The sequence below is a fragment of the Neltuma alba genome, unplaced genomic scaffold, assembly GCF_004799145.2.
Source record: "Neltuma alba isolate B1F8T4 unplaced genomic scaffold, ASM479914v2 tig00002917_pilon, whole genome shotgun sequence".
In the NCBI taxonomy this organism is placed as follows: domain Eukaryota; kingdom Viridiplantae; phylum Streptophyta; class Magnoliopsida; order Fabales; family Fabaceae; genus Neltuma; species Neltuma alba.
Window position 1 is genome coordinate 136630 of NW_021633070.1, and position 13197 is coordinate 149826.

At 32.7% G+C, this 13197-nt stretch overlaps 1 protein-coding gene across 1 annotated transcript; it reads left to right on the forward strand.

Moving 5' to 3' along the window:
• Window positions 1–3173: 3173 nt before the first annotated feature.
• Window positions 3174–4827, forward strand: LOC114739815 (probable S-adenosylmethionine-dependent methyltransferase At5g37990). The gene is made up of 3 exons (XM_028927890.1): window positions 3174–3266; window positions 3568–4224; window positions 4474–4827. The coding sequence occupies exons 1-3, from the start codon at window positions 3174–3176 to the stop codon at window positions 4825–4827; spliced, it is 1104 nt and encodes a 367-aa protein (XP_028783723.1).
• Window positions 4828–13197: the final 8370 nt, after the last annotated feature.

The window sequence follows — 13197 nt, forward strand, 5'->3', positions numbered from 1 at the left end:
TTAGTTATGATTTTTCAAAGTTGGACCAAAAATCTAAAATTTAATTGGTAAACAGTAATCCAAGAACTAATTGCAAATTTTCAATCTACGGACTTGTTTCATAAATTGCTTGAACTGTAATCCTTCCAGATACACACTCTGAGGGATTAAAGAAAGGATATTTCATATTGCACTTACCTGTTGGCCAGTTGCCTTCACCTGCCTCCTTACGGAGGAATTACAACTTATATTTATATATACAAAGATCTAATATAATCTCAAAAATATAATAGTTGCAACTTATGTACAAGTAGTATTTAGGCCATGGTTAATAATCCATTCAAGGAAAATGTCACATATTTCTCATGCTTAATTATAGCATAATGACACAAACAAAAATCCAACAATCATAACACAAGCATATGATATTACCTAATGTGCCTTCTTGCAAGTCAAACCTTATATTCCTCTTTTTCTAGTGTTTCCTTGACGGATTCGGGCAAATATCAAAACTTATTATGTTTGTAAGGGTAGGTTAACACTTATTTCATCTATAACTTATATCTTAAATAAATTCCCCTAAACCCCAACTCTACTCAAACCATACCCTTACTAGATAGTTGAGCATCTTGGGCAAAAATATCATATTTATGTATTACATTTGAGGACATTCAAAATGTCCTCCCTCTTGCTTCACTTAATACCCTTTTTACATGATCAATTCACATCTAGTTCCAATTTATAAGATCAAGTTTCTTCCTCTCTTAGCACCCATAGGCCAAAATGCACACATGCACACGCATATATCTATAAAATTTCATTACCATTCTATTGCTTTTAGACTTGAGCAACTTTAATATGCATGTATCAGCTAGTTCTTATATATTATTCTCAAAAAATTAGCCAATTCAACCTTTACCCTCAACTCCAACTGACCGAAACAAAGGAAAAGAAAATCATGCAATATTTATACGCTATTATATCCAAACCCTATAACAGTCCAACCAGTGCCCATGGCAACTCTGATTCGCTAATCTAAAATATTGTTCAGCATTTGAAAACACAAAACAGTGTATTTTAAATCAGATTTTGGTTTCAAAATTCAACAGTCATTTCTCTCACTGAAATTCCAAATCATTTTCTACCTCAACTCTTTGGTTTCCTACCAAAAGCGCGCGCGCATGATAAATCCTAATATTTTCATATACTTCTTTGTTTAATCTTAAGCTTTTGACATTATTAATTGATTTAAGGAATAATTTGGGTTAAATGTGCATGGTTGATAATGAATACATCTTGGGAGTTTTATGTGTTGATGGATGTGGGTTAAGTGGTTCAGTTAGCTTGTTAGTTTAGTGATTTGTCCAAAAAGAGAGTAATTCGGTGTTCAATAATCAGTTCATTTTAGGCATCTTTAAGTGCTTTCAATGAACTTAACATAGCCTAAGGTATTAGCTGGCCGGTGATTTGTGATTTGAGAGTTTAGGTGGTCATCTAATTGCTTCATGACCTAATAAAGAAGAAAACTAATCAATTGGGACTAGGAAAGCTAATGGACTCACTTACCAAGAAATACCATTATCATTGCATCAATCTCACATTAGTCATTCATTTTCATTGAAGAAAACTCATAAACAAGTCCTTTAGAGGCATACGACCTACGTTATCCCTATGATATAGGGTAATAGTCTATTATATCTTAAAGGGCGCACTTGACTTTCACTTGACGTTTCAGACAGCAACCATTGAAGGTTTCCCAGCTTCAAAAACGCACCCCCTGCATACACTACAACCATATTACCATCTTTTAATTATCCCTTTCCTTTTATTATATTACCTCTAATGCTTAATATAAGATCTAATTGTTATATTAAGGACGGGAGGTATAACTTCATGTGGCAGCCATTTAAAATATGAAATTCCATATATCCAAAATTGTTTCCTCCTTCAACAAACTTCACATGCAAGACTATCTACTCACATGCAATCTCGCATCCCCCATTCTTAAACCTCTATGCTCGCCTAACCCCCTTATTTTAAACGAGGCTATATCCATATAGAACAAACAAGCCCCAACATTAAAAAGAACTCAGCCTCCATCCCTCACATGCACAAGCTTATATCGAACCCTAATCCACTTATTCTTCCCTTTTTCCCACAAACACCACATTTTCACATCATCAACATCACGAACAAGATCCAGCAGAGAAGATGAAGATAAGAGAGGGTTTAGGTGAAGAATGAGGAGAGGAAGAGTAACCATTAAAACTATTTTAATTTAGGATGTTACAAAGGATACCTCTAAATTTTATTAATAATCATTGCTTTATTAATGATAAAACCAATAATGCCAAAAAATATCAATGATAAAACCAAAGGAAAACGCTGGTTTGGTCAATGACACAGACAACCCAACAAAACCAAATCACAGAATAGGATATAGGGCCTATCACCTGTTTACAAAAGTAAGACCTCTCACACCAATGACCTTAGCTAATACTTGATCCACGAATGCAAGCTCAAGAGATATCTGAAAATTTTTCAATAATTTTTTATTTTAACAGATGCATAATATAAAAATAAAATAGTCTTTTAATATCTATTTTTTAAATAAATTTATACATTAAAAATTTAATTACAAACTAGTCAAACCGAATTCAAATCGTCCAAGTTTCATGGCAATGAATAATAAACATGTTGTACTTATCTTAATGTTTGTTTCCGTATGACATTTTATATGGGGTTCACATCATTTTTTTTAAAACGAAGAATATGATGTTGACACGTATTTATGTATTTTATAGGACTTCATTTTTATGAATGTAAAGGATCTGAGGAGTATGTTAAATGCTTTGAATATGATAATAATTTTTGTCCTGAATCATGTGCTTATATTCTAAATTTCGTGTCAATTAATTGCTCATTTTTATATCTGCGACTAACTTGACAAGATGGAATTGAGCCAAACCACTAACTACCAAATTATCATTTATTCTTTATAAAAAATGTGATAACTCCCAATATTTTAATGATTTAAATCACTATTATCCACCTCTATGTATTTATTTTTCCAGATTCTGACGCAAGTATGATAATTAATTGTGCTCTGGGTTGCTGTATATATATCTATACTAAATAGAGCAAAATTTTATTAGATAAGTGTCTCTTCAACCGCTTGCAAAAATACCACAAAGATGGAGAGCGAAAACGGCACCCAGTCATATGAAGCATTCCCGATGTATGGTGGCCAAGGCCAATATAGCTATGCTCAAAATTCTAACCATCAGGTTCTTCAATATCTCACCACTGTTTTTTTTTACCCCCACTTTCTTCTTTTATTCTATATTTTTCCATTAAGGCCATGGCTTTGTTAACATGTTGTTCAAACTAAATTTTTCTCCCCAACAATTTGAAAGGTAAAATTTTGGTCTTGAATTCAGACTTTTAATATTAATGTATTTGCATATGCATACACACATATATTTCTCCTTCAATTCAAAAATTTTTCATATGCATGACAAAAAAGAAGTGTAGTTTCTAAATACTTTGTTTCATGCAAAGTTTAACGTTTAATCTTTGCTTTTGCAGCGAAAGGTAGCAGATGTTACCAAGCACATTATAAGAGATGCCATTCTTGAGATGCTTGATCTTGAAACACTTCTACATGATTCCTCCAATATTATCCGAATTGCTGATTTGGGATGTTCTGTCGGGCCTAACACTTTCTTCATTGTTCAAAACATTATAGACTCTGTGAACCTCAAATCTCAATCTCATCAAGAACATGGTTTTGATTCACCTGAATTTCAAGTGTTCTTCAATGACCATGTTGGTAATGATTTCAACACACTTTTCAAGTCCCTTCCCATGAACAAGCAATATTATGCAGCTGCAGTGCCAGGTTCATTTCATGGCAGATTGTTTCCAGAATCAAGCATTCATGTTTTCAACTCAACTTATGCTCTTCATTGGCTCTCAAGGGTACCTAAAGACATAGTTGACAAGAACTCTCCTGCTTATAATAAAGGCAAAATTTATTATACAAATGAGGAGAAGGAAGTTGCAGAGGCATATTCTGCACAATTTGAAAGAGACCTTGAAAGCTTCCTAAATTCTAGAGCCTTGGAACTTGTTCCTGGTGGTATCATGACTCTCACCATTTTCTGCGTCCCACCAGATTCTAAGAATGGATTTGAAGTTCTTGTAAATGTCATGGGAGATGTTCTTGTGGACATGGCTAATAAGGTAATAAGAAATGTTCTACCCTAATTCTCTATTGTAAGGAGAGAGATAGACGGATATATATATATATATATATATAGCTATATCTGAGATTTATCTAACATGTGAGATGGTGGTATTATGGGGGAGAAATAGAATCAAAATATTCTCTCTGTATGATTTCATAATTCATGCAATCCACTTAATTCCTTCTACCTATTCTTTTGTTAATATTTGATCTTTGATTTTAATCGACATATTTTGTGAATGAAGGGATTAATAAGCCACGAAATGGTAGATTCCTTCAACATACCTATCTACACACCAGCATCAGAAGAGGTAAGAGTCTTGATTGAGAAGAATGGGAAATTCAAAATTGAGAAATCAGAATTATTATTTCGCTTGTTTGGCGATGTGAATCAACAGCCAAATGCCCAGACAATCTGTACGCAAATGAGAGCTGTGTGGGAAGGACTTTTCAAGAAGCATTTTGAACAAGATGATGTTGTGGATGAGATTTTTATTCAATATGAGAAGAAATTGGCAGAAACCACATTATTTCCATTTTCGAAGCCAAGTTACAAGCAGTTGGGTGGATTATATGTCATGAGGCGTACTCTTGTTTAATACAGTGAATGAAACAACATGATTATTCAATAATAAGAGCTTGTGTTGTATCAAGAAGAAGGAGAAGGAGAAGAAGTGTTTTTGTGAGTATTTGGGTCTAACGTCTCCATGGAACATATTCTATAAACATTAGTTTTTCATGGTTCTGTAACGGGTTAAGATGTAATTTTATCTTGAAAGTTTTCACTAAGAAACTATATGTATCTGAAAGTTTTTTTTTAAAAAATCAATATAACATCGGAAGTACTAAAAAAAGGTATAACGTCGCCCCTAGCCATTAAAAATATTAATGATTAACAGTAGTTTTTTAATAGTCAATGTTTTTTTTTAAATGGTTAAGGCGATATTGCTCCTTTTTTGACACTTCCGTGATAATATTGATTTAACAAAATTTTTTGGATACCCACAGTTCCTATCCACAAACTTTCCGAGTAAAATGACAACCTTAACCCTTGAATAATTTGTAAAAGCTTGTGAAGTACCTATTACATTATTCAAAATATAACCCTTCTAAATTTCCAATGATAGGACACATTATATATTTTTCAATGTTTACAGTACGTTTTTATTAGGGACAAAAATGAAAACCAAAATAATTTTCAAATAATTTTAATTATGTAACTAACTGGTTTTGATTATTCCAATAAGATAGTTATTAAAGTAAAATTATATTAAAGATTGAATGGGAGTATACTGAAAAGAACCAGTATCACTAAATAATAACTTTTCTTATCTATGATGGGGAAAAAAGACTTTTCTTATACTATTTTTTCTATCCACATAACGCAAAAGCTCATGTAACTCATTTTAGGTATAATCTAACCATTCCATTGATTTAGGTGTGTTAATATTTTTTTATTAAGAATATAAGGGAGAATTGCTTTTCATTAGAAACGTTTTCTAAGTAATAGTGGACTTCTTTTTCATAAGACAGTTTTTCATTGTGCAGTTTACTATATAGATTCGGATAAAATTCTACCATTTGATTTGATTTGATATAAATAGAATAAACATATTAAGCTTAGTTTTCTCAATGCATGAGAAATAATGAGAGAATTAATATTTCTTTCTTCTATATTCTGGGCATACCCAAGTTTGTTTGATCCGCGCAAATTAAAAATCAAATTCCAACCAAAGTTACAAAGCTAATATTGTATTTTCATTTGAGAAAACTCTCTCCAATAATTTTTTTCCCCCAATGAGAGTATTTCTATCATATCCATGAAGTTTGCTGTTGGACTGTTTTATTTAATGGATCAACTAGGACAATAAAATAACAAACGACAACGAAAGATTAAAAAGACACGGAGCAAAAGAACAAAGCGGCTGAAAACGACATGGCACCGAACGAGCATCACGCCGAACTGTGGTGCATCAAAAATATGACGAACAGTTGAAATGATTTGAATGATAAATTTATTATTAATTGATATTGTAAAGGGAAAATCTCCCAAAAAACCTTTAAAATTTTAAAATCCAAAATTAAGAAGGACTATAAAAGTATGTTATCATTTGATTTTCAAATATTGTTAATTGTTATCAAAGTGTGGTAGACAAGGCTGATTTGAAATTTTAAAATTTAAATGTATTTTTTTTTTTTTGGAATTCTCCCTGTTTTAAATGCATGAATCTCATTCTGAACAATAAACAGTAATTTATACATGTCTCTACTGCCTATTTAATTATTATACACTACCTTCTGTCCTTAATATAAAAGTTTGATAATTAGTTTAATTTATTTGTCACAAATGTGTATTAATCTTCCTAAACTGTAATTTTAAATTATGTGAAATTATCTCTTGGTGGGGAAAGATGAGAGACAAAATGGATTGGAGTCTTATAGTTATCACAAAATTTAATCCCTAACTAGCTCTTATATTAAAGATTTGTTTTGTTTGTTTGTTTGGTAATGAACATAGTTTAATTTGTTTGTTACGTTGTATAAAGACTGCTTGATGAGACTTTAATTTTTTCCCAAACAAAAATATTATCTTTATCGCAATATAATCACTTGTCCCTTCGAAATTGATGAAAACTTATTGATCTGTTATGTGTATATAGTATAATTCTTTAAGTAGTCAAATACCAACTTGTCTTATCGTGAATTGGGCGTTTTGATTTATTTGGCAGTTGGGACTACTCTTAATGCTTTTTCATAACAAACGTTGTGAATTTGACATTTATTTTTCTATCTCTAATAATAACGAGAAAGGGGGGAAAAACAATCTGGATTGATTTCACTTTAAAGTGCAAGATGAAAAACAAACTTCAGCTCCGATTCCACTAGTTAACATTTTGTAATTTTTTTTTTTTGATAAAAGGTCAAGTATATATTAAAACCAAAAGATATATGAAGTCAGATAAAAACATACATCAATACCAAATAGTGGAAGGTAAACTGAAAAACCACTCATGCATGGAAGATAACAATAGTAGTAAACTTGTAACCATAAAAGGAACATATGTACAATAATAAACTAGCAAACACGACGAGACTCTTTGTCACATCTCCATGATATCTGAATTGATATTAACTTCGAACAAATGTGTCTTGATGCTCGACCTTCAGAAGATACCCAAGGGCACCTATCAGAAACTGATTTGATAAAGGAGTAATGGAAACCGTCATACCTAGCAGTTCGAAACCTTTAACAACAACAACAAAATCTTATCCCACTAAGTAGAGGCGGTCACATCAATTGCACGATGCTGCTGAGCTCTATCCAAGGCCAACACACAATGCACAGCGTTCTTTTAGTCCACCATTGTTATTGAACTTGAAGAAACCAACAGCCAACGCAGTCAACCAGTAGAAACAAATGTAATTACACTATAATAGAAAAATGGCATCCCCTCCATGAGTAGTTAAAACACATATATTGGTAATCTCCATAAACACAACCAAATTTTTTTTTCAAAAAAAAAAACCCAACTAGTAGCAAACATAAACCATTCAAACTTCAAAAGCCATAAACCCCACAATCTACTGATTTGAATGAAAAATTACCAGGTTCAAGTAAGAATATCAAATACAGATAGGTTCCTAAAAATTTATTTAAAACAAACAGGTCCAAAAAAATTAATATATAAAAATTTGACTCATAAAATTTTGTTAGAAACATTTATAACATATTTAGTCTATTAATTAATCAAATTTCCATTCAAGGCTTTTATGTATACATTAAATACAAAAATTAATTTGCTGGCAAAAAAATTAATTAATTAATTTTCCATCTCAATATGATAAAAACACTAAACAAATTAAATAACTATTTGTAAAAGTATAAAATAATATTAAGGAAAAAACTAAATTCGTCAAAACTTTCTAGTCAAAATTTAGGAATTTATTGTTTGAGGGGTAAATTACTAAATAAACAGTATCTTAATATAAATTTTAATTAAAAAAGTATCTTCTTTAGAATATTCTTAATGAAGTTAACAGTTTGAACTTAAGTGTATGTTTTCAAGATAGAGGAGAGGTTGGTGTAATTAGAGCAAAATGCAAGGGAGGTCAAAGTATTTTATTCAAATTAAAAATATTAAAAGAACCATTAAATTTTTTTTAATAAAAAGACAATTTTATTCAATATAAGTAAAATAATCGTATAAAAAGGCCGGCCAGTCACATTTGGTCAATTTGAACAAAGCTCAAATGAACCAAGGAGAAGACCAGCCGAAAACTACTAAAACATGACAAGAGTAGACAAAGTAACAACCAAAACAAAAAACAAAAAATAAAAAAAAAATAAAAAAAGAACACAAGTAGCAATACATCCTGCAACATCGACTTCATGATTTAAGGTCAGCAAGGAAGACTCAAAGCAAAATACGAGCTGCAGCTCACACCAAGACTCTGCCATCCGTGGCGCTTCAGGAAGTCTCAATGACCATAAGTATCCTTTGTGCTTATTATTGTGCTGAGCAGAAGCCATCAAACTATGTCACTATGAGCCGAAGTTCATGTGTGGGTAACCCATAGGGTAATGAAAAAGTCCCTGGTAGAATACACCAGCGAGCAAATTCTTGGCATGAAAGCCAAGGCAAAGATTAATTATGAACATGGTAGAAAGTGGAAGAGCAGATGAATATAATGTCACTAAAATGAAAACATGGGCCCTCAAATTTATGTAAAGTGGAATTAGTGGGACCCATACCTCTCCTCAAATCAACATATACCAAATTAGACTGTGCCCTTGCGTAGAATCATTGTGGAGAAATACAGTCTTACATGAAGAAGTAAAATAACACATCCAGGCGCAATTATACAAAAAATTTCTCTGGTTTAATTAATTTTACAAGCTTGGCTTTTTCTTCTCAGACCCAGTAAAGGAATATAGTTAAAACTCCTACGTAATCTCAAAATTCAAATGTTGAGGCTTGTCATTCTAGTTGGATTATCATTCTAGCTAAGCAAAAGGTGCGCATGATCCTGATTGTCATGTTTATATATTCACCTAGAGGGAACTCCTTTGCCTCACTTCGGACATGTGGCTTCTCCAATTTATTTATATATTATCCTTCGCTTAGGAGCAATTCTGAGTTGGATTTATTGTTCAGGTTTCATATTAGAATTCAACAAGCTCAACATTGTAACGACTCAATATGAGGATATGCATAAAAAAAGGCCACGTGTCAAGGAAATGGAAAAAGCAATGTGTTTATCACGAGGATGTTGCAGATGCATGTGGGAGTAAGTGGTGTAGAGATGGTTACACTATATTAAGGGGGAGGCTATATGAGAATGGGTGTGGATGACTTGGATGATCTTCTCTCTGGTCCCATTCTTTGGGAAACTTCTCTCTGCGGCTTTCTTCTTCTTCCCTCTCCCTTGTGTATGCTTCCTCTATTTTCCTATTAATTCATTTAACAGTGTTTTTTCAATGTATTTTTAGATGCTTATGGCTGTTACAAACTGAATTGAATCGTAAATACGTACTTGTTATTCCATTGTGCTAAGATATTACAATTTAGATCGTTACAAACATCACTTGTGGCAAAAAGTCCTTTGTTGCCCTTCCATCACAAGGATCTATCTTCTAAGGAACGGTTTGGCAGGATGTTTGTAATATGCTGAAGGCTTTTATTGGAGTTTGTTGGAATAAAACTAAATCCGCCCTTGGTGGATTAGGCCCAATCCCAAGAGGCTTGGGGTCCAGTTATAATTTGCCGAAAGATTAGGGTAGATATTAGTAGAATACTCAATTTTCAATTTGAATTTTGGTGGGAGTAGTTATTTGTGAGTGGGTACATATCAAGATATACGCACGATGAGGGGGAAAAAAAAGGCAAAGTAACTGCTCTTTCTCCTTCCTGAAAAATTTCTCTCCAAAACTCTTTCTCTCTATATATTTGCTGTAAACCATAAGTCTGTATCCATACCTGCAAACAGACTTCATATAGGCAAAAAGCATACTGAATATCACCTCCAAGTACATCCAAATCCCAATAATAGTATTAGAGCTTCAATTTTTCTTGTGGGTTGTATTTATTTTTTTACTACTCCATCTATATTTCTTGGTTTCTTGAGTTACAGTTTGACCATCCATGATAAGATTTGCTTCAAATACATTATGCAAATCCTCTCTTTTATTTTCAATATAACTATTATCAGTGACTTATGTTTATAAGTGGAAATACTATGTTGTTTGTTGCCTCCATGAAACCTGAACCTTGAGTTCGTTCTTTTCCTTCTTTCAGTTTTCATAGTTTGCCCGTTTCCTTATTATTATGTGCTAGTAAATTTGTAAAATAAATGTAAGGAAACAATAGAAAACATTTGAAAAAGACTAAAAATGAAGACTAGGAGGCATAAAACCCATAATATGTAAAAATCATTTTTTTATGGTTTTGATTTTCAAAATTGGGTCTCTTTAAAATTAAGTTTTTAGGCCCCAAAACCTATCCCATCGTGTAGAAGACAAAAAAACAAAGAAAATGACATATAGAACGTGAAATTTGGACTTCAGATGGAGGAGTTATAGAGGAAAGAAGATTTCGGGTCTGTCAGACCCGACCCCTTCCGCAAAACTGGGTCTAAATGCTCGAGTGGAGGTTGAAGATAACCTCAAGCGAAACAGCCTCATTTCGCCTGGAGGGGTCAGACTTAGCAAAATGCAACATTTTACTAAGTGGTTTTTGAAAAAAAAAAAATCAGAGGTCCAAAATCCATATCCATCATTCATTAAAAAAAATTGTTTTTTTAGTCTTGTCAAAGTAATTTCAAAGGTCTAAACCAACAAAAAAAGAAAGAAAGGAGGCCCAAGAACATTCTGGCCCAAAAAAATTTTAAAAAAGGGGGGGCCAAAGCTACCACATGGGAAGTCTGTTCAACATGTGGATACCACCATTTGAAAGGTGGCGGCGTGTGGAGGTTGCCGGCATGGTGCGTGTCATTGTCAAAGACATATACGATGGCGTGTGACTATCATGCATCAATAGTGAGAGTAGGCTTATGAAAAATTTTCTATTTTCTCAGAATTTATTCTTTTTGGGGCACGTGTGGGCTCGTGAAGCCTCTGTTTGAGGTGTGGTTTGCCCTTAAAAATCCCTAAATTCATGAGCTTGATTATGATATATAATTTGCCTATTTTGAAGGGCAATTTGAGATTTATTTTTGAGTTTTTTAGTGCTCTTATTGATTTTATTTTTAAAAAATTTCTTAAAAATTATTTCTTTATTCAAAATTATTTTTATTTTCAGTAAAAATGAAGCAAGAGGCTTCTTCAAACATTGAAACTCGTTCTTATGGTTCGTTTAGCATAGAATACATAGATGATGAGCTTCTGCAATATGAACTGTTAAGTGAAGGCTTCAAAGAGGAGCTAGACATGAATCCTGAGGAAGACCTAGAGGTGGATCTTAAAGAGGATTTAGAAATGGACCCTGAGGTTGATCCCAAAGAGGATCTGGGGATAGACCTTGAGGAAGATCCAGAAATGAATATTGAGGAGGACCAAGAAGTGGACCTTAAGGAAGCCCCAAAGATGGACATTGATGAGGATCCTGAGATGGTTCCAGAGGAGGATCCTAAGAAAGATGATCTTCTTGAGCATGGTCCTGTGAAACCTTTACAGGAACTCCAAGAAGTTTATATAGATTCTGAACCAAAGTCAAAAACTTCCTATCATTGTGAACCTCTTGAAGAGGACAAAAAAGTAAATCAATTACTCACCTCTATTCTAGGAAGAAGGATAGCAAAGTATGACACAAGAAATATTAAAATTGTCAAAGATGAAAATGGAGTTCTTAAAAGATATGTTATAAGCATGTACAACTCTGAAAGCATTAACTTCTATGCTAATGTCATGATGATGTTTCATGAAAAAGTTAGAGCTAAAAAGAAATGGGAACTGAAGAACACTTGGGTTTAGGTTGTAAATATAGTGATTAAGAATCACATCAAATCACCCAAGCTTAGAAAGACTCTTATCGATTTTTGTATAGACTTTTGAATTTTTTATAATGTTTTTTATTTTATGGTTTCTTTAAGAAAAGACAATGTTCTTTGTAATGCTCTCAATATTATGACTTGACTTATATGTAAATTTGTTTAATATTTTTGACATTTATTTATATGTCTTTCTCGAGTTGGAGCTTTTAGGGGATAAGTCTTCTAAAAGTTATATGTTTATTATAAAGTGCTTATATTTAAAATTCTTGACAGAATCTAATGACGATGCCGAATTCTATACGATGGGAGGTACAAACATACGCTCCTGATCATAGACCTAGTGTTGTTATTGTTTGCCTATCAAGAATAATATAACTGCAAGACATTGTATATTATGTTAATACTATATAATCATTTAAATGTCCTTCAATTTTTGGTTCTTGTATAGGAAACAATCTTTTAATGTGGAATAACTTTATCACAAAACTGAAAATGGCAAACTAAAACATCATAGCTAAATTGAATAAGGTGTTGGAATGACTGAACACCCAAGAGGGGGGTGAATTAGGTGTTGATTAAAATTAAAAATCTTTTCACAATGTAATGAAATTCATAAGAAATTCTGAGTATAAAAAACAATGAATCAAGATAAGCATAATCACAGTAGTAAAATGGTTTAGCTGGAAATATAAAGAGGTCAGGGAAGAGAAGATGCAAACAGTGATTTATCCTGGTTCGATCCTCACTGACCTACGTTCAGTCCCCAGGCTCCCCCTGAGATTTTCAATCGACTATCTCCCTCAAGTTTAACACGGGTACTTGAGAACCACTACAATCACAAGTTTGATCCGGGCACTAGTGACGCCACTTACAATTCTTAGACTAACCAGTCTATTCAGCAGCAACCTCACACCGAGGTAAATACTCCCCCTTACTCACCGTAAGGATACAATCTAATAATGATAATGAAGATTGAATAT